At 35.8% G+C, this 23,296-nt stretch overlaps 1 protein-coding gene across 2 annotated transcripts; it reads right to left on the reverse strand.

Moving 5' to 3' along the window:
• Nucleotides 1–1,622: 1,622 nt before the first annotated feature.
• On the reverse strand, nucleotides 1,623–23,296 carry chst15 (carbohydrate (N-acetylgalactosamine 4-sulfate 6-O) sulfotransferase 15). Of its 2 annotated transcripts, XM_052580878.1 has the most exons (9): nucleotides 23,131–23,272; nucleotides 12,470–12,718; nucleotides 7,038–7,889; nucleotides 6,192–6,531; nucleotides 5,819–5,962; nucleotides 5,124–5,280; nucleotides 4,798–4,954; nucleotides 2,649–2,796; nucleotides 1,623–2,508 (listed from the first exon to the last, which is right to left on the reverse strand). In XM_052580878.1, the coding sequence occupies exons 3-9, from the start codon at nucleotides 7,461–7,463 to the stop codon at nucleotides 2,324–2,326; spliced, it is 1,557 nt and encodes a 518-aa protein (XP_052436838.1). In that variant the 5' UTR covers nucleotides 7,464–7,889; nucleotides 12,470–12,718; nucleotides 23,131–23,272; the 3' UTR covers nucleotides 1,623–2,323. The 2 variants fall into 2 exon arrangements, with proteins under 2 accessions (XP_052436838.1, XP_052436837.1); XM_052580877.1 differs by lacking the exon at nucleotides 12,470–12,718 and having other exon boundaries at nucleotides 23,131–23,296.

Consider the following 23,296-nt stretch of genomic DNA (forward strand, 5'->3'; position numbering starts at 1 on the left):
GCAAAGGGTCATAAAAGAGCAAAAAAGGAAGAGGGACAAAAGGTGGATTGATCAGTTTGTCATGTTAGCTCCTTGATTAATGAATTTATGATAATCTGTTGATCACATACAGGTGAATTTATATTATGTGGGGACTTCCCAGTGACCTCTATTATTTTTATACTGAGCTAATATGATACTTTCGTCCCTTCACATTAAACCTAACACCCAGTCTTTCTTAATTTTTACATTTTCAATTAATTATTTAATCTATAGGATTTAATCTGGTTTTACGACCCTTGTGACGACCCTTGGTCCCTTCAGCAGACACAAACCATGACACACGTCTTATCTGTGGCTGTTTGATAGTGAATATTTTCATTTACGATTTCGGAGTTATTGACCGGTCTGTTTTCAGGTTGGCTAGACTGCACATTTTTAAGGCCTTTTCCGCCATCTAGTGAGGATATTTCTGAACTACGTTTTTTTTTAATTCTTACATGTAGTGTAGACAATTCTCTCTGAGCAAAAATACTAAGAACAAAATTTAAACAAAAATTAAAACTTTCAAAAACAATTAAAAGTTCATATCTGTGACTGTCACTGCCTAGTTATATACAGTCTAAAACAAGCCCAACGTTACAGTTATTAAACTAGCCATGTAGCATTCTCAGTAAAACTAATCAATATATAATACTGAAAAACTGCCATCATTTAGGCTAACTTATACTCACCTGTCAGGCCAGTTTTTGTATAGGGAATGCGATGACGAAAAAAAAAGTTAATGGTCGTCCTTGGGAGAAATCCATGTGATTTATGATCTATAACTAGCTACTTTAAACTTTTAAAGTCATTTGTGTGACGAACTGACTTAAAATTAACTTAAAATCTTCAGAAATCTGACGCTGTCCATTAATCTTACTCATGCCGTCGCATATTTAAATTTGGCGCGTGAAAACGTACTTTGCATAAGAGTATGTTTACTAGGCCTGCTGTAACGTATGCTAAAAACAATTCGTCAAATAAATGAGTAGAAAGTCCGAGTACAAGGTACTTGAGAATACACTACTGCATTGCACTACTGTATGGCCGCATAATGCCCTTATATCCATTGATATGTTAAGTCCACAAGGCCATAGAAAGCCTAATTCGTCGCTTTTACCGTTAGCTCAGTGATAACCTACTGTCTGTGCAGCATTACGTCACCAATTACCATAGTGTTTCGAAGGGACCGCAAAGTTGGCTTTTTTTTTTTTTTTTTTTTACATTTTTCGATATTCCCTCGCTCCGACGTCATGAAGGATAGCCTATATCAGTTCTTTAAATGCGGAGGAGGTGAGAATCTATTGGTTGGCAACCGAACAGCATATAGCCTAAATTACCAATTATTTCATTATACTTTAGTAGACTTTCATCATTTTTAAAACTGAACTTCACAGTATTTTTACATAAACATTTCTAAAATGTAACATATGAGAGATAAAATATGGTATAGGCCTAAGCTATTGACTTGAAAGTCTTGACAGGAAACAATATTTTATTATTGTTAGTATCCATTATCATTTTTAATCTATATTTATCTAACTTTATTTATTTACCATCACCAGTTCTCCAGACAAATTATTGGGTCTTAGAGAAGCAAATATATAAAAAAGCAATATTTATTGCAATTCAGTCAGAAAATATCATAGTTGAATTAAGTTGGAATGAATCTATTCTTGCCCTTATCTCTGTACAGTCACAATAACAGATTTACATTAACATTAAAATTACATTTCAGTGACATCAGGTTACCTAGTTCAATGTCCAGGATGGCTTTTGTGATCAGTTTCCACAACTCTTATGTTGTCCTTTATACAGGTCTGTTTCTTCCAGCAACACTATAGGCCCTCTCTCATTCACCTCAGAGCTAAACTCCAAAACACTGACACTTTTTTATTAATTGTCATTTGTCGAGTGTATATTCAATTTTGATCAATACCTTTTCTGTTTCTGTATCCTTTCATATTGTAGAAACACTGTGGATTCCAAGGCCTTATAACAAATACATTAAATAAGTTGTCTGTTAATTTCTCAGTGGTCATCCTGACCAAATACTCTCACAGTATCAAAGTGCAATAATGAACGTGTCCAGCACCAAATAACCAAGGAAAAAATTATAAAAAATAAAGTCAGTGGTAACACTTTATAATTGACTAGAATTTAAAATATTTTCTTAAATTTCAATTCTGGCCAAAGGTGATACCAGCCACCCAGCAATGGCCTAACACATCTAATTTAGTTTTAAACTTGAGTTTAATCAGTGTCCCTCTTTTCTATTATGTTCATTCCCTCTCTCTCAGTGCTACATCCACAAAAAGGCAGGGTCCCTTAGCACTTGGGCCAGGCGCTGGTTAAAAGGCTCGTAGAAGCTCTGCAGGATCTCCTTGGTTATGGGCAGCATTGGGCCAAGATTGCGATTGGCTGGTCGTCTGGTGTTGGAGGCGGGGCTCTTTGTGATGTCTGCTTCCTTCTGCAGAGTAAGAGGTCCTGCAGAGTCAATGAAACCCGGTCAGTGATATAACAGATACATATTTGCACATAATGACACATTTCTGAATACTTCAAGGGTTAAACAAACAGACACACATCACTGTAACGAGTGTGTGGAAGGATGACAACTAACTCACCCAAATGTAGAAATTCAAAGACTCTCCGCATAGTGATTTTTCGGTTGGCAGCATGATCCTCAAGTCGTAGGATGAGTATCTGCTCTCTACTGAAAACACTCAGCCAGTCAAGCAGGTATATGACATATAGTCCAACCTGAAGCCTCACCTACATCAAAAACAATAGTTATTCAAGTAAAAAAAGAAATATGATTATATATTTTCATCTTGACATTTTGTGATTTTATCATTTTAAGTTGTATTTTATAGAAATAAATTATTTAAAAAATATATTTTGCCCCCCTATTTAAGAAGTCTGCATTAAGAATAGAGTGGGAGGCAATGGGTATTTTAAATAGAAGTTTGGTAAAATCCCCTAAAATGAAGTCCGTGGTTCACACAAGCTCAAGATACTTTTACGTTTTATTCCATGAAAGTTATACCCAACTCGTGAGTTGCTAACAAGTTGCTAAATGGGATTAAAGGTGCTGTCGGAGACATTAAAAGTCAAACATCAACAGTTTATCAATTTACAGTTTTTTCAGATTGTAGTATACTTTATAATACAATTTATTGTAGAATAACCAATTAATAGTTTGCTGCATTTTTTTATTGTTGTTCAACAAAGTTTTTTTTTTTTTTACTTTGCCCCAAAATGCAAAATATTGAATTCACAACATATGACCCCTTTAAGTTCTGGCACTTTTATTTTGGCTTCAAAATTCATCAAAGTTATACTATCTTGTGAAGATTATCTTGATGGACAAAAAGTTTCATGATCTATGATTGAATATGAGTGTTTTTATTTTTTTTTTTTTTATGTTTTTTTTTTTTTATTTATTTTTTTTTTTTTTTTTTTTTGCGATAATAGAAGCCTATGGAAAAAGCCTTTTTCGTAGAGGGAACAAGGTTGACATGGAAACTTCCGACCCATCATCTGCATACAAAGTGACGTCAAGTGAATTTATTAATTTAATGTGTTCACCAACAGAGGGACCCAAAGGCTCAGTATAACATTTAGCACTGTAATAAGCCTTGATTTTTTTATTTTTTTTTTATTTTTTTTTTTAGTTTGTATAACAGTATTTTATGCACTGCTGTATTATATGGTGATTATACTTAGTACATCTTTATAGTAAGTAGCTTCTGATATAAACATCTTGTGTAGTATGGATTTAATGTGCAGTATTAAAATACCAATGAAAAATACATGTCCAACTTATGAGCAGAAGTTTAGTACAATTTATAAATAATCACGTAATTAATTCTGACTAATATTTTTATTTACTTCTTGATATGTACATAATATATTTACAACCGTCAAAAATCTAAAAATGCCCACCACATTGTTCTCAGATAACTTTTTGCAAATAAATATTTACATTTATTTTGTGTATTGATGTTTGGCTCCATTTTAAAATCTGAGAATTTTGTTGTGTTAAATGGCTAACTAGTGATTTATTTTATTTATTTATATTAAAATAACAATTCTGTATTCTGTTTGTTACCTTAGTTCATGCTGCACAAGCTTCTATTTGTATTATATTACATCCAATTTACCGGACTAAGCAGCAATGATTCAGCAATCCACACTTTTGCTGGTTCATCAACCAGCTTCAAAGCCATAAATCAAACATTCATGACTTTAATCCCCAGATCAGTGCAGCAAAACAATGTATACTTCACAACACATTTAGATTTCTCTAAAACTGCTTTCATTTCAGCTTCCAACAGCCTTCTCCAGAGGTGAAGATCATCTACTGGCTACACAGCTTTGGGGAGCAGCCAGAACAGCTCATACCCTGGTGGGTATATCTTATCTATGCGGCTGCACCTGGTGGCTGAACCAATTACATCATATCAGACTGAACAAAATCTGACTCTGACTCATACCAGCCAGCCTCCTTTGGTGCCTGTCCCTAATGAGAAATACCAACTGAAATGCTTTGGTGAGACATATCCATCTATCGTTCAGAAGATCTGATAACATTTTAATAAACTGAAGGAATCATTTTTTGCAATTTGACGACTTTTTTAAATCACACCGGTTCAGAACAACATGAGGTTGAGTAAATAGAATTTTCATTTTTGGGGTGTACTTTCCCTTTAAGAGAGCAATAGCAAATTAAATATCCACATTTGATATGCTCACGATTCATACTACACTCACAGGCATCAGGTTGTTGAGAGTGGTATTGTAAATGCAGGAACGGATGGACCTCTCTTCCAAGCAGCCCTCAAACAGGTGCAACGACTCTGATACTCGTTCATGAAAATCCTCCACAGATTTATTAGCCATGCCAAAGTACAGATAGTCTGAGTAAAGCCTGCTCTCTCACACACAAATACACACACACACACACACACAGTACACAAACACAATAAGAGGTAAGAGGACAATCTAAAAGGCATCTCTCACATAGTAATATTTTACTGGTTATGATATCCAAACCATTCATTATTATATCTTATTGAAACAGTGGAGTACTACAGTACCTTTCTACTGGGTCTCTGAGCATCACAATGAATCTGGCATCTGGTTGGACAGCATGAATGAAGTCTTGTACCAGAAAAGGCGGCTCCACTTCTGTCCCATTGTCGTAGAAATAAACCCAAGCGTTATTGTCCCACATTGTGGATGCACTCGCCTCACCTGTCAATCATAAAATGTGTTAATTGCTTTATCCTAACCAACTTGATATTTCATTTGAAGACTTGGCTTAATCTGATGAATGCTATTAGTGATTATTTATGACTGGGTTGTTTTGTGTTCGATTTAGTTGCCTCAGAAGACGAAGACTGAAATTTCTAAATTATTTATTGTTACGAGTCATAACAAGAGGATAGACCTTGGCCATAGCATCTGGCATTTCTCTAATTAGAAAGTCTAGATGATGTGTATTTAATTTGAACACGTTCTTCATAATCAACATTATAGAAAAAAGCGCAACAACTTGAATTCCTTCCCAAACTGGGGTTCGTAAGGGGACTGCAGGGGGGTTTTGAGTTTATGAAAAGCTGACAATTAGTCATATAATAAAAATGTAAAAATTAAATAAATGTAAAAAAAAATTTTTTTTAATAAAAATGCCATTTTTTTTTGTTCTTTTTAGTTTAGTTCAGTTTACTGTTAAATGATGTCGGAGAATTCATGAAAATGAGAAAACATGATTGAAAAATCAATAATTTACCAATAATGATGTCCACTTTTTTGTGGGTTTTGGAGGAGTTGCTTGTCAAGTGATCTTGAATCTGATTGGCTGCTTGGTCAAAAAGGTCCAGGTAGTCATTCAGTGGATAGGGGTTATGAAAACCATTACTCAATCTGATGATACCTTAATCCAGGGAAATACAAAGTACAATTATTTCAGTTGTAAAATAGCTTGCAACCAGAATTGCACAGCAGCTGTTCTTTAGCTGTAAAATATGTGTAATAAACCGAATGTAATAAACTTTAAGCAGATGCTCTGTATTGCAAGAAAATGTAAGTGGTGAACATTATGGAGACTTTTAAAAGAAGACCATAATTTTAAACCTGTAATTTATCTCTTAAATGAAACTCACCAAATCTCTTTCGCGTCCACCAGTGTGGCTCCTTCATAGTGGTGAAATGGACCTCTGGATGTAGGCGTAACCGGTCGTAGAGGTCCGTGGTGCCACACTTAGGCTGTCCGATGATGTAAAAGAAAGGCAGGCAGCGAAGGCGATACTGTCTACCTGTGTGATGATGCAGGTGAGCCGGAAATGCTCTGCGCAGGTGGTCATATATTGCTTGGAAGCGCTTTGAATAAAGAGCATACAGGTTTTTCCCATAAGGATCAGCTGTGACATTCCCAAAGAACTCTTCATACCAACAAGGGTTCTTGAGATGAGGAAGAAATTTGAGGGGAATTGCAGAGAATATCTGTGGACGAGAAAGACCAGAAGGCTTATACTAGCAAACCAAGACTTGACAGAGCGTAGCTTGTAGTATGTACTTAATTTATGTACAAAGTTTGGGGTCCGTAAGGCTTATTATTAAATTATTTATTTACAGGTTTTGTAAAACTGATTAAAAGTTACAAAGATGTCTTTAAGAATCCTAAAAAAAAATTTTATTCTGGTTTCCACAAAAATATTAAGCAGCAAAATTGTTTTCAATATTGATAATAATAATAAAAATCATATTAGAATGATTTCTAAAGGATAATTTAACACTAAAGATAAAATTTATTTGCCACTGCAGGAATAAAATATATTTTAAAGTGTTTTAAAATTGAAAACAGTTATGTAAAACAAGATTCATAATGATGTCAATCTTAAAATTCACAGAAACAATCAAAAATGCAAATTTTTATGTACCAGATTTTTTAATTGTAAATAAATCAAGATTTTTTTGCATGTTTAGGAATTTCGTTCAAATGCACATACGTTTGGCTCTTTCTTTCTCACTTCTCTCAGGTCAGGCACTCTCCTCTGACTGAAATCCACTCTGGCCACAATGCTTCTCACCACCTCTCTCACAACTGTGTAGTCTGTGGCGAAGGACAGATTAAGGGGCAGCTGAGCCGGATGAGACTCCACAGTAAGGTGATACGGTGATGGTGTTAAAAACAGCCCTTTCTGGTCCCTCGTTAAGATGTAGGATGCCATTATGACAACGGTGACCATAAGTCCGAAAAGGAAGCTTAAGATTTTGATTTTCCGTACAGACCTGAGTGTCCATGGGCCCCATGTTTGATGTTGTGCTCTGTGGTTCTCTATGACAGTCAATACACTCGTCCACCTGTTGCTGGGGTGCAAAAACACAGGCTTTTTTTCATCCAGGCCATTGAGAAACCCATGCCTGTGGTCCATAATTATGTGTTATGCTAGCTGTGTTTTTTCACATATGAAGTGAATCCCATCTATGTGAGTTATAGTTCATGGTCTTCATCATACTGCTCACATGAAGTGGACCATAACCCAAGGGAGCCGTGTTTTGCCAATAAAATCAACATCTTTCATGGAGCAGATGCCATGTGGCTTCAGGTCATTGTTGATGCTGGGATGTTTGTGGGCAGGAAGACAGACAGCAGAATGAGCGGGCTGGCCACCCTGGGTTTCTGCACGCGTGGCGAGGGGTAAGACGTGTGGGAGACGATTAGAGCACTCCTTCAATTTAGCTGCCACAAATGACACAGCGGCAGCGGGCTTGACAGCGCACCAGAACAAACAGTGCAGATTTGGTTGTCAAGGTCACAAGCACCCCAACACCAGCACAGATAACAGAAAGGTCTGTTCCTGCAAGACAAAAAAAAAAATGTTAATACAAAGACGGTTCATTGATTTGAGTCTAGGAGGCAGTGGATGGTGGTGGTACTCTGTTTCTGTCTCTCACACATGCCAATAACTCTGTGATGGGGTTTGGATAAGCATCAGAGAAAGGATGGCTGGAAGATCACACAGGCTACAGACTGTGTGGCATATGGTGTGTGGGTATGTACTGTATGTGATTGTGTGTTGTGTGTGTGTTTTGGAGAATTTTAGAGCGTAATCCATTCAGACATGATAGCCTCAGGACATGCCTAATTAAGAACACAGTAGACCAGCTGCAAGCTAATAGATACATATTTTATTTGACAGCCTCCACTCCTTCTTTCCCTCTCTCTGTCCTAATCTTTCCTTGTCTTCATTACTAGTTCCTGGAAATTGTGCAAATTATAAAAAAAAGCAGAAATCAAAGAAAACATCAGTGTTAGAAACAAATGACGTGCAGGTTTGAGGGGGACCTTAATTAAGGCCTGAACACATGAAATGGAAGCTAAAAACAAAAGGATGGTTGTAGTATATTTTTTTAGTAGACATACTAGTATATACTATTGCACTATTCAGTTTTGGGTCGGTAAGATTTTTTATAGTTTTTTGAAAGAAGTTTTATGCTCACTAGAGCTGCATTTATTTGATCAAAAATACAGTAAAACCCCCAATATTTCAAAATCTTACTAAAATTTTCTATTTCAGTATATTTTAAAATGCAGTTTATTCCTGCGATGGCGAAGCAGTAATGCTCAAGGAACATTTATTTTAAAATGTTTTATGCAAGCTGTTTAATTGTTGGATGCAATATTGACAAAATATATAAAATATTTTTGTAAATAATCAAAATAATGAATAAGAAGGTTTTCTTTTGTCATGTAAACAGCTTACTGCAATTAAGACCTTACTCTAATTATTGGAAATAATTGCATTATATATAGTCATATTTATCACTTCATTATAGGTTTGCAAGTCACAAATGTATCACATTAATTGGTCTAAAAGTAATAATGAAAAAAATCTAAATCATGCCATAATAATGTTAATTCATCTTCATAATAGTTTTCTGTATTCTGTGTTTGGTAAAACTAATGGCTATATTCTTGATAAATATCTGAAAGTGAGTGTTCATGGCCAGAAAGTTCTAATTATTTATCATCCCTTTAATTACGTGTTAAGGACACCATCTCTTCCTACCAATGTCATGAGTCAGGCTGGGAAACAAAAGAGAAAAAATGAATAAAAAAGCATTTCTCCTTAATGTAGACCTAACGACTTGTTATTGCTGAATGTGCAAGGATAGAAATTCTAGAGCAGGGCTTTTGAAAACCTAAAAAAATCAATTTGTCTTATTTTGCTTTCTTCCTTTTATTTGTGCAAATTAAAGGGCCTGTGCTAGGATCCTCTGGTGGAGGGTTTGTCTTCATCATTTCATCAGACAGTTCAGGGCTGTTATTTACCGCCTAATTGTGGTTAAATTTACCTTGGGGATATCATTAACAGAAATGTGACTCTCCGGAAGCCCACACAAACCACAGTAATTTATGCTGAACTAATAAATAGATGTAGGGCTCATAAATTATAGATAATTTCCTATTTGTGCAGGAAAATAAATGGTTTGTATAACGCTCCGAGAGAGAGAGTGAGAGACAGAGAAATAGGGAGAGATTAATGAAAGAATGAGAGGGAAGGTAGTCAAAGAAGGACATGTGTGTTCCCATGGAGATGAAGGCAGGTGTCACTGATCCGTGTTGCTATGGAAAATAGACTCTGGGAGCATTTGTATTTGTACGATGACCTCAAATGACATTCCAGTGACATCTAAATCATAGTCCCATCATAATCAAGTCTCGCTATCTCTGTCGAAAATAAGAGTTTGAGGTAAACCGTAGCATCGCTGTCAGTGTGGGTGTCTATTTTAAGCATGAGCGTTACATTTCTGATGACTTTAGCATGGAGCTGGTCTGATGGGTGCTGTCACTTTAAATATATTTCAGAATAACAAACCCAGCTCTAAGTGTGGGGAGGTGAGGCATCTGTGAGCATGTTTCCATTACAGATCTGACTGAAGTAGAGGAGGGGTCCGGGACAGCAAGGGGATGTAGAAATGAGCACTCACTGCGGGAATGCCACAGCAGTCAACGGCTCAATGATTCATTACTGAGAAGCTCCATCATTATATTTGTCAATCAAAACCACAAGTGAGGAGCTCTACAATGCATTTGCCTATTGATGCTTCTGGATGTTGTTAATGTAAAGCTGACACAAGCTCATTTCAGTTTAAAGGTATAGTTTACCCTAAAATGAAAGTTTTGTGATCATTTACACTCTAATCAATGTGTAATTTATGTGCAATTGGTGTCACCAAATATGATTTTGAAAATAATGACTTGTAGTTTAGAGATTACTCCTGATTTAATCACATTCCAAACCTGTATGACTGTTTCTATTGCAGAACATAAACAATTTTGTCCATACAATAATAATAATAAAATAAAATATATACAGATTTGGAATTAAATGAGGGTGAGTAAATAATTTTATTTTTATTTTTGAGTGAACTATCACCTTATTTTTTTTCTTCAATTTGACCAATTTTAATTTGTTTTCACTATATCATTATCATTTTTTTAGTTGTAGTAATTATTTTTTCAATGTTCTAGTTTCAGTTTAATTTTTATTTTAGTTTCAAATAATTTAGCAGACTCTTTTATCCAAAGCGACTTACAATTGGGGAATAGATCAAGCCATTCATCTTAAAGAGGCAAATAAACACAGGAAGTGCTTGTCATACCAAGTTTCAAGCATTGTTCAACTAAGATAGACAGAGAAAGATATTTTTTAGGATGAAGTCAGATAGTGACAAAAGAGGTGAGTTTTCAGCTGTCGCTTGGGTTGGAAGATCATTCCACCAGTCAGGAACGGTGAACGAAAATGTTCTGGAAAGTGATTTTGTGTCTCTTTGTGATGGTAAAATGAGGTGTTGCTCACTAGTGGATCTCCAACTTCTAGAGGGGATATGGATTCATAAGAATGTTTGAAATTAGGCGGATGCTGAGCCTGAAGCTGTTCTATATGCAAGAATTAGTCTCTTGAACTCGATGCGAGTTGTAACTGGCAGCCAGTGCAGGGAGATAAAGAGAGGTATGATGAATCATTTGTAAAGGTTTGACTGTGCATGATAGAATTCCAGCCAGAAGAGCATTGCAGTGGTCCAGCCTAGAAATTACAAGGGCCTGGACAAGAATTTTTGCAGCACTCTCCGTTAGGAAGGGCCTTATCTTTGTGATGTTGTGCAATGCAAACCTGCAAGATCTAGCCATGTTTGGAAACTTTTCAAACATTACACCAAGATTTCTGACTGAACTTGATGGGGTAATTGTTAATGAACCTAACTGGATGATGAAGAAATGCTGTAGATTTGGAGTGGCTGGGAAGATGAGAAGCTCAGTCTTTGCCAGGTTGAGCTGTAGGCAATGTTCTTTCATCCATGCTGAGATGTCCGCCAGGCAGCCTGAGATCTGTGCAGTTACTGTGGGATCATCTGGTTGAAATGAGAGGTAGAGCTGTGTGTCATCAGCATAGCAATGGTCTGAGAAACCATGTGCCTGTATGATGAGTCCCAGTGATGTAGTGTATATGGAGAAGAGGAGGGGTCCAAGAACTGATCCCTGAGGAACCCCAGTGACCCGTTGATGTGCTTTGGATACCACCCCACCCTGAAAGACCTACCAGTGAGATAGGATTCAAGCCATTGAAGTGGAATCCCTGTAATGCCCAATGATGAGAGGGTGGACAGATCTAGTAAAATAAGAGCTGATGAACTGGAATCAGCTTTTGCAATCCGCAGGGCTTCAGTGTCAGTTGAATGGCCACTCATGAACCATGACTAGGTATGATCCAGTTAGTTGTACTGTGTAAGAAATAATGATACCTGATTAAAAACAACTCATTCAAGTGTTTTTGCTATGAAAGGAAGGAGTTAGACAGGTCTGTAGCTATCTGTAAGCGAACTGTTTAATGTAGGTTTTTTGAGCAGTGGGGTTACCCAAGCCTGCTTACATGCAGTGGGGAAAGTGGCTGTGAGGAGAGATGTGTTGATGATGTGTGTGAGTTGTGGTAAAAAAGTGTAGTGGAGATTGCTTGGAGAAGGTGTGAAGGGATAGGGTCTAGTGGACATGTTGTAGGATGGCTGGAGAGAAGTTTGGATACTTCTGCCTCAGTGAGGAGACAGAAGGAGAAGGGGGATGTTTTAGGCGTGTTTTAAATAATAGCGACTTTATTTAACGCACACATGTGGCATTCTGAAGTAGGTCTCATATGGTCCTATATTGGTAATGAAGGTCTTACGAGTTTGGAACGAGATGAGGGTGAGTAATTCAAGACAGAATTTTCATTTTTGGGTTAATTAACCCTTTAACAATTTCAAACAGGTTTCTGGAACACTCCCCCAAACTTTCATTTGTCAGACAAACAAATAGTCCCATCCCCAAATTTAAACCTCTGACTGAGCCATTGTTGCTATGTAAGTTCGGTTGATGGAAAATGCAAAAATACTATCCTACTTGAAGGACTGTTTGATGTCAGGATGCTGTGATGTTCCTATATGAGAGTGCTGCGGGACATCTTTCACATATGTCTCTCTTTACACCCTTGCTTATCCATTTCCAGAGTCATATAAAGAGGGTGGCAGGGCTGTCAGGACCACTGCCTCCGAGCACAGTGGGTGCTCTGTTTGGGTCAGCCAGTGCCATGACCAATGGATCAGAGTATGCAGGAATGGTTCCGGGTGGATGGAAGGGAATACCAAGGATCTAGGAAGGAAAGTAGTTCAAATTGGAGCCCACAATGTACCACACAGACAAACACTGATATACATAGGAAAATCATGAGGAGCAACGTACTACCAGTAGATGTGAAACATTACTATTGTGGATGTCTTTGCATATAGAGTGACCGTAAAGTATATATCTATTTATATAAATATGCACTTTTGGTTATATATGTGGGTGAGTCTGTTTGTAAAATCACAATCCAGCTCTTCAGCTCAAAGAAGACATAGAAAGCAAAATGCTTGCGCTCATCTCTTTCTGAGTTAATCTAAATTCTCCTCTAATACATACAAGCTCAAACACACACACACACACACACACACATAGATTATCAAAAGGACACATTCCATTTGTGCAGTGTCAATACAGGGAAAACATGCAGGGATAACATCTATTCCACAGTCAGAACAAGTGAGAGGAAATGAACGAATTCAGCAGCCAATAGAGATGAATAATGAAGCTCAGTGGAGCGGAGTCTGAAATGGCATCAGTCGGTTATATTAGTATATACTTATTACATCAAACTGAATAATCCGTGCTAAATGCACTTGGTTATATTCATCGAAGTCACCTATTCAAAGCGTTCTGGCTGTGTCACATCTATGTTTTACTCTCACCCAGTTTCCTTTTCATATTTTCATTTTTTTTTTTCTTAACTCTCATTAGGAAAAGAGAGACAGATTTTGTTAGCTGTATGTGTAATATGCATTTTTATTATTGCATTACTATAGTGTATAGTATTTCATATTCCACTTGCATCTATTTTATTATTCAACATCCATTGTTGGATATTTTGAAGAATAAACAAATTGTTGCTGAATTTGTAGCTAGTGAGTTCCACAGTAATGAAAAATACTATATTTGGAACAACATGAGTAAATTATGAATAAATAATGATAAAATTGTCATTTTTGGGTGAACTATTCTTTTAACCCCACTATAATATCCAGCATTAACTGTTTAAAATTAATTATTATAATACTTCTAAATAATAACTGAATGTCTGTGACATTCTTTTTCCTGACTGTGCTGATTAAATGTCCTCCAAATGACATGGAAAAGAAAACAAATATGTGGTAAATATCAAAAGACATTATGATCGAAGGCTTTGGTACAAGGATGTGATGTGACGTCTGACAAACACAACCCAGAAAAAGCCCTGAGAGTGACAGTTCAATTAATATAGTCACTCTGTGAAAAACCTTAGACGCTCTAATTTCCTCCTCACAGCATATGAAAGAGTCTCTCCCTGAATAGTAAAATAGATAAATATATATAAATTAAATTCACCTTCTTTGACAGAGACAGTGTAAAAAAAATAAGGTACTGTGAAAGTAATTATTTTGTTTTCCTCTATAGTGAAAGCCATATGGGCAGAAAGAGTTGAAACATTATACAAAAAAAAAATCTAATTTGTGTTTTGTTCTTTGGGGGGAACTATCCCTTCAATATCAAAAACTGGTTCTGTGCCCACCATATCATCTATCACGGTAGAGCTAGAAAACACTTTGACGAGTTTGATTAAACAAGGCTCAGTAGGAAGTACTATATGGAATCTGACAAATTAGGACATACATTGTAGTTGTAGTATAATGTTTCTTACAGATATAGTGTGCTAAATATAATGTATTCCATTCCGAAATACTTTTTTGAGCTGATTATAATTATTAATAAAACAATTGCATAACAGAATCTCACAAGAAATGAATTTTTGCAATAAAGAAGTATACGTCTATCTGTTCTCTGTTCTTAACATCTCTCTTTTATCATAGTGACAGCAGACCGGTGCATAAACCAAATCAGATTAATACCTGCCGTTCAGTAGTATTAATTTTCACACTCAGTTTCCGAAATTACTTTCAGGTTTGACAGATCACTTTGCAGGCGCAATGTAATCTATTAGCATTGACGCTCCCCTTCATCATGCACTTGTGGAGACACACCCCAAATTACATCTTCAATCAAGGAAAGTCCACAACAACTGACAAGATATCCTATTTTGTATACCGTAAGTCAGCATGTGAAACTTTACTTAATCAATGGCTAAATTAATTAAAAAGCCACATGACACTAAATTACAACAATGTGCACTTGCTATTTATTATTGCAGCAGGTCAGTAAAGCCTAAACTTTTATACTACTTGTGTTTTCCTAAACTGATAAATACAAAGGTGTAAATAATACAGCAGTTATTATTAGCAACATCTTGTGTAATTTGGCACCCATCTGGCAGACAGATGCGTTTATGGTTGATGTTATGTGAACTCTTGCTGAAGTAGGTTTCTCAATGCTCCTTTATTCCTCCCTCTGATACTCCAGCATCTATATTTATGTATGTATATATATATGATGAGAGGCTCATGTTCGGTTTGGCAGATTTGTTTTGCTGCTTGAAGAAGATGTTTGTGTCTCAGCTCTTGAAACATGAGGCATGGGGTTTGCTGTTGATTTCAGACTGTTGATGGAAGGCTTTATTGTGTTATGCTGTGCAGCGTGTGTAGCACAAGAGCAAGGAGGCTGGGGAGAGCTGTTTACGTAATCCACGCTGAAAAGAGACGCAGCACAGAAGAAAGAAGTGTAATTAAACAACAGAGATGAGAGAAGAGAAGTTCCCTGAGGTGCTTCATTCGGCCGCCTATGTGAAAAAACACCTTGTTTATGAGGGAAGAAAGAGAGATTGAACCATCTTTATTAAGATGATTACAACTGTATCTTTCACACTCTTGTTTAAATATAATTATTAATTTATTTATTTTAATATATACATTTTTATTTATTTTTATATTTTTTAACATAATTACCAGCTCTCTGCCCATGTATTGAACTGTTCTGTTTCCTGACAATGCACTGTTGAAACACCATTGTGTGCTTGATGGGAAAGTAAGGACACTTCTTCCTAGACCTTTATGTCCCAAATATCCACACAGTTCAACAATAGATCCAAGTTCCTCTTGCCAGTTAATCAATAGCCTGTTCTTTGTTACCATCCCACTGCACAATTCACAAGGATAATATGTAGCAAATGTCAGCAGTGGAGTTGCGCATAAAAATGCGAAGTCACGCCGATTCTATACTGTCAGATAACAGCCACTTGAATTTATCTCATAAATAAACGATGCATTTGACTGGATTCTTAATTAAATCTGCTGCCTGGGACTTACGATATAAAGAGTTGAGAACAAATTGAAAACAGAGGGATGAGAGATTTGTTACAGAGCATTCGTTGTGCGAATGAACAGACGTGAGCCACTAATAACTCAAAGAATCCTTTCTATTTGCTTTATTTTCTCTCTCTCTCTCTCTCATCCTCCGCTTTTATGAATCTCCACCCCCGAATGCAGGTTATGGAATGCAGCTTTCATTTTCCTTAAAAACAAAGTTTTACCTATCACAATATATCCTTGTTTTTTTCCTTCTCTTTGTTATGTTTTTTCACTCTTTAAAACCAGGTTTTTTAAACTTTTTTTTTTTTTGCCAAATAACTCTAAATATAATATTTTCCTTGCAAGAGATTTCTTTACTAAAATATGTAAGCAGCTATGTATTTTCATGTACAGTATAAGATCCCATTAATATTATAAAAACAACAGGTTATTATTTAATTAATTTGCAAAATACAAAATAAAATTTTATTTTATTATTTCAAAGACACTATTAAAATATTTTCTGGAATTTTATGACACAAAATGTTAATGGAATAATGTCAATTGTATAACTAATGCTGATGTATCCTGATGATCCATCTAATATCTATCTATCTATTGTAATTTTATGTCACAATTCTGACTTTTTCTCTGAATTCTGAGTTTACATCTCACAATTCCATTTCTTATGTTTCTGCAACAGACTAAAACAAGTGTAAAGGAAATTGCATGTTTATATCTCGCAATTCAGAATTTTCTTTTCAGAAATGTTTGTTTTATACTTCTCATAATTCTGATATTTTTTCTAAAAAATTGCAATTGTTTTTATCTTACTATTCTAACAAGCTGAAAAACCCTTTCATTAAATGAACATGATAGTAAATCAGATATTTCACAGTGAAGTGTAACATAATTAAAATGTCAAAATAAGTTAGATAACATGTATGCATGTAAATTACTGCGAACATCATCTGCCTACCGATCACTCCATGCACGGCAGAAACGTGCTTGAATATGAAAGATATTAAAATGTAATTTGCCGCAATCACAAATTAGGATTGTGATAACAATTTTAGAAAACAAACTCGACAGACAGCACACTTTGTTCTCCCCTTTCTCAGTAGACCATGCTATTCTGAATCCAAACAATGCAGCCTCTTTGACCAGAGAATGCCATCGGCCTCGTTCTAACTTGGGATAGTGGCTGGCTAATGTTCCATGCATCATTAAAGAGGGCAGCAGACCAAAGCTCCTGGCACAGATGACCAGAAGAGAGAGGGGGAGAACTGAACTCTCTCCCTCCATTGATACTGCTGCACAATGTTTATGTTTCTGCTCCAAATAGACATGAAAGACAGAACTGAGCCTCAGGGGGCCTGATGCCTCAAGTAAAATCATATTAGGATTTAATCTGATCTAATTCTGTGCCTGTTGATAATACCTATTCACCAACCAGCAGGTGCTATAAATACTCTTTATTGGGGGAAGGGGGCATTGACAAGGCCAATGACTCCCTGTTTGTGGTTTGCATGGTCTTTCATAGCCAAATCTCTGATTAAAAAGAGGTCTGGTCCTCATTGCAGCCTATTCTAGTGGAAAACAATCTACTAAGACAGGAAGAGACTGTCTGACTGACTTGCTTACTTTACAATATCATTTAAAAAATCAACATTGAAAACTAATGTATGAAAAACTAGTGTGTGTGTGTGTGTGTGTGTGTGTGTGTGTGTGTGTGTGTGTGTGTGTGTGTGAATGTGTAAAATCATGATCATGTTAATTTCCTTATTTGCAATCATCTAATGCTCACTTACAGATAATCTTTCATAACACTAATAATTTAATAACAGAAATGTACCAAATCTCAGTATGAATATCAGTGTTTCATGCTGTAAATTATCAAATTATATTTTGTAAAATATTAAAATTAATAATGTACGCACATTAACTTGTGGCATTTGAAATATCTGTTTTAGTTTTTTGTGTTTTATTTGTATTTTAACTATTTAAATGCACCTCAAATAGAATTCATTTTATTCAATTATTACAAGTAAATATGAATAAATATGTATTTACTATTACAAATAAATATGAATACATATTCAATTACTATTTAATAACTAGTTATTTAATAAACTGTTTAAATTAAATTAACTATTTTAGTTTTATTAATATTAAATAATAATTCAGAAATAATGTTTGTTACTATGAAGCTGCTTTGACACAATCTGGATTGTATGAAGCACTGGCTGAATCGGATAACTTTGTAAACATGACTGTGCTTGCAGGTGGACTAAGTTACAAAAAAATCCTGTGTGACCTGAGCTGCACCAAAGCCAGCCAATCAGATAGCAGCTTGCCAGATTGTGAAAGTAAATTCCAGTTTTGTGTTCAGTATGCATCAGACGGGTAGTAAGTGGATTGTGGGCGGTCCGTTGGTGTGCCGTCTGTGGCTGAGACGATGAGAAGAGCATAAAAATTCAGAGACAAACTGCAAAATCGAGTTCTCTCTTTGCTTGGAAATAAATGAAGATGGGCATTTAAGCTACTGAGCCAAGACACTGGGCAGGAATATGCATAAATGATATACATCCCTCAGATTTAATCTTATACAGTAGCTAATAGAGTGATGCTGCCAGGAAGTACATTACAGTAGCTCACTAAAGTTCATTTTTTACAGTCAGTACGTTCATTTTTTAACATAAAGTAAGCATAAATCAGATTAGCCTTATGTAAGCTTATAACATAAAAACATTATTTAAGGAACAGACTGTGCGTAAGAGTAAATGTGTGTTTGTATTTTCAAAAAGTAAAGCAACGTTACCCTAGAGGCACCCTGCATGATGAATCATCCTGGTGGAATGGCCCATCATCCTGAAACTCACTCTGTTTCTCCCTCGTATACTCGGCTTCTTTTCCTCTCACTGGCCAGAATCCATATTATCAAAGTTTTGAAGTTGTTTAGAAGCATTCAGTAAGTTTAAAATCCAAATTAAGTAATTAGGCGATAAACAGGAAGCAAGTGTTGCAAGGAGTGAGTAGCATGTCCATTACAGTAAATGTCATAAGGTCACTTAAGAGTTACCAGAAATATTTTATGACTGAACTCAGCAGACCATTAACACCAGCTCACTATAGCCCACTGAGGCAGGCAGACACATCTCCCTATTTGGCGGTTTCAGACAGGCTCACACCATTAAGACTGGCTAACACAACACAAGAGATTAATACCACTCAGACCGACACCATTAAGACTAGCAAAAAGCACTCATGCAAGTTAATGCTGCATACAAATGACTCTACATCGGCACTCATGGTCTTCTGTACTTGTAGGATATGCTGTTAGCATGTCTGAAATACACAACATGGCTTGAGGCAACGTCTGTTTATATTCCCACGGATGGCCAAATAAACTGCTGACTTGACTGATGTTAACAATTGGTGAAGTGTGGAGTGAAATATTTTAGAGAAGTATCTTCGGCATTGCTATAGAGTTCATTTAACTCTGCAGTGTCCTGCAAGACAAAGAGGGCCTGCACAACAATGATCGATTCAATATGGATGAAGTATGGATGTGACACGCATGAACTCTACAGGATGGAGATTTTAAAAATGTTCATCATTTAATAATCACATATATCTATATATCTATCTTTATATATATATATATATATATATATATATATATATATATATATATATATATATATATATATATATATAAATTGTATATCAATGTTTAAGTAAATACATTCACATACTGTATACTCCACCAATTAAAATGTTTGGAGTCAGTAAGATTTGTAAATGTTTGTAATGTTTTTGTCTCTTATACTCACCAGGGATTCATTTATTTGATTGAAAATACAGTAAAACCGTCAAATATTATTACAATTTAAAATAAATGTAATGTATTCATGTGATGGCAAAGCTGCATTTTCATAAGCTGTTAAAATGTATGTGTATAGAAATACAAATATTTTGTCAAATGATGACTATATATATATATATATATATATATATATATATATATATATATATATATACACACACACACACACACACACACACACACAGTATAAGCCTACATGTATTCTATTTATAAGGGTTTAGAACTGTTTGGAACCAACCATTTGGACTTTTGATTTAAAACTTTATAGTTCCTGAGATTTCCAGCCCTTATAACTGCTAGCCCTGTTCTCTCTCTTGTAGAATGAAAGTTAGGTTACTTGATTTAAACTGCTTTCAAAGTTTTTAAAAGATCTCTCTTTCTATCTAGCGCAGACCAAACAATATTAAAAATTCAAAGCTGTGTAATATCTAATACTGGGGTATGAAATTGCAAAACGAGAGAATGGAGAGCCTTTATAGAGCACAAATCGTGCCAGTGAACAGATGACATGAGACATAAATAACTAAATTCTTTCTCATTTTCTTTTTTTTCCCACTTTCATCCCTTTTTATTTTCCTCATAGGTTATAGGAGGCAACTTTCATTTTCTAAACAAATAAAAAAATAAAAGAGGGGGTTTGCCAGGGGAGGAGACGGAAGAGGGAGAGGCCGGTCACAAACAATCACAAACACACACATAGGTAAGATGAAGGAGACATTCACATGAATCCAAACACACACAGGCACAAACACAGCTCCATGTCCGAAGCCAAAGGGCATCTGTCAACTGTCAGACTAAGTTTTGCAAATCTCAGAAGAAAAAGAAGATAAATGTTAATAAAGGCCTTGAGCCCTATAGTGTGAGGTCTGAGAGACCCTGCTGACTCCCAATACTGAGTTTCATCTCATTGCTGAATGCAATATGAACACTATATGAAAAGCTTCCATAATATAAAATGAACTCTTATGGCATTCCAGAAGAAAATGCATAAGTTATGACGATGAAGATAATGCTTTCTCTTTTTCTTATCATAAGCCAAGCGAACCATTAAAAAAAATTGTGCTCAGTGACTGTGAAATAAATTCTGACATGTAATAAGAAAATTACATTTGGAGTCTTTTGATATGAACTGAACATAATGCAAAGTGACTGGATGCAATATAGATACAATACACATAGCAGGAAACACTATTTGCTTTATGGTATAAACAGAATTGGTCCATTATAACAAAAACAAAGTAGCAAATGTTGTTGTTGCCTACTACATTGCGGAAGAAAAGTCTGAAGGTAAGAAAAGGTGAGTGCTAAAATGTTGACTTCTTAACATAAGTGCTGTATTTTGGGGTAAAATATGATTGATTTCATGAGAAACACAGAAGCCAGACCCTTCATACTATAAATATTTTATGCCATGTGAAATGGAAATGTGTATAAGTGTGTATATGCGTGTTTGTTTGACTATGGGTGTATGAGTGCTTGTAGGCATAGGGTCAGACTGTGTGTGTAGGCAGACAGTGGGTCAGAGCGATGAAGGGTTTGGTTGTTGGTATGGATAGCATGTTGACTCAGCGCTGAGTTATATATTCTGCAGCTGTTAAGATCTGAGCCTGGTGAATGTCTTTCTAAGGAAGAGACTCTCCAGCCATCCAATGCACACTCCTTGTGCCAACAATTACTAATACATCACAGCCTTGTAGACACTCCAGAGTGCAGTAGCCATGACAAACATAAAAGCACTCCATGGCAATTTCCTGAGGTAATAGAGCAAAACTCTCATTTCTAACATGTCTCTTGCTAAAAAAAAACCAATGCAGCCTATTGAATTCTCAAAATTATCTTAACCTTTACCTTAAATTGCTCTGAATTCATTGTTGATTATAATTAACCAGCTACAGCCTGATAAACAGGTGCTTCAGGGTACAGAGCATGGATTTCAACAGGTTTCGACATGTATTTCGTAGCTGCAACCCGATGCCGTTGAATAATGTAAGACTACATCCATCTGTGCTTTTCTCTTAGATAGCTGTCAGTATATTCCATGGGGGAAATACGCATAATACGATAATCAAATGAGACATGTTCTTCAACCAACAGCCACTGCTGTTCATATAGGACACCATTCCAACCACTCTCTTACCCTCGCCTAAAAACCCCATTCCTAAAATCATAGTCAGGGGTGGAGTTCAATGGATGGTGGTGAATGGAGTGTCTGAGTTGGGTGCAAGTTCTGGAAATTAGACAAAGCCTCAATCAATTGGAAAATGGCCTGATATATAAAATAGTATTTTAACATATTTAATTACTTGGGAATGCTATTTTTTCATAATAAAATAACATTTTATATTCCATAAAATATATTCACTTTATACAGTACATAAATCACATTAAATGATGTGTGATTAATTATAGAAATGCAAATATGTTTAGTATGCTGTACTGTAGGTAGCCTACCTAAAAATAGTTTAAGAGCAATAGTCAATGCTTCCAAAAAATTTCCATGGTAAACCTAGCATTCACAAAAAACATTGTATCTATAGTAACTGCTAACTTAGTGTTAGTCATCATCACCAAAAACATTTAAAAAATAATAATAAAAAAAAAAATTCACCACAGTCTCTGAAAAGGGTTCAAATTAATCACATCTCGAATTTTCAATGGCTTTTTAAGCAAAATATTCATATTGGGGAAATGTTTTTACAAATGTATGATATTTTAACACTGAACCAACCAACCAACCAACCCCTCAACCTGAAATGGGTTGGTATAAACGCACAAAATAATTTTGGTCAATAATTGACAAAAGTTAAGTCTCTAAATAGCCTATTTGGTAACATTATTTTATTTTTATTTTTTTTATTATTATTATTTTTTGCAAGGGCTTGAAGTGAATATCTGCTGTTTTTTTTTTGTTTTTTTTATATTCAACAAAGAGTGGATATCGTACCAACCGACCCCGGTCTCCTCTAATTATACAGTGACAATAACTGCAATGATGGTATTCTTGGGTAAACTGTGGTTACCATGGTAAATGTTTGTAAGGGTAATAATGCCGTTGAACTTGCCAGAGGTCGCACACAGCGAATCTTGTCACAGCAGCTTCCCATCTATCTGAATGAAACATTGTGCGTGTGAAAATCCTGATGAGAGCCTCTATTTATCAAGCCCTTCTCAATGGACAAGTTTTAGAAATCATCTGTTAGACGCTTTATCATCCCGCCGGTGTCAGATGGAGCGTCGCTATTAAACACCCTCACTGTCATCTAATATTTGGATAAATCTATTAGCTTGATCCAGTGTCACGCGTAAACCATCGAACATTCCTGTCCAAAAATACCGTCACATTACTCGCGTGGAAAACTTACCTTGACAACTTGTCCAGCTTTAATATCCCAGCGTTTAATGACGATGAAGCGGACCGCGATACAGAGAACTTTCTGAGCCACTGAGTTGATGAAAGCCTTTCGGTCTGTATTCAGCCACAATCTCTCTCTCTCTCTCTCTCTCTCTCTCTCTCTCTCTCTCTCGCAG

Source organism: Carassius gibelio, chromosome B17, assembly GCF_023724105.1.
Source record: "Carassius gibelio isolate Cgi1373 ecotype wild population from Czech Republic chromosome B17, carGib1.2-hapl.c, whole genome shotgun sequence".
NCBI lineage: Eukaryota > Metazoa > Chordata > Actinopteri > Cypriniformes > Cyprinidae > Carassius > Carassius gibelio.

Excerpts from the sequence above, each read along its gene's own strand:
- chst15 (XM_052580877.1), bottom strand. The coding sequence starts at position 7,463 with ATGGACCACAGGCATGGGTTTCTCAATGGCCTGGATGAAAAAAAGCCT. Across the intron at positions 5,281-5,818 it reads AAAAGTGGACATCATTATTG|GTGAGGCGAGTGCATCCACA; the intron begins GTAAATTATTGA and ends TATGATTGACAG. Across the intron at positions 2,509-2,648 it reads CTTTGAATTTCTACATTTGG|GACCTCTTACTCTGCAGAAG; the intron begins GTGAGTTAGTTG and ends TTGACTCTGCAG.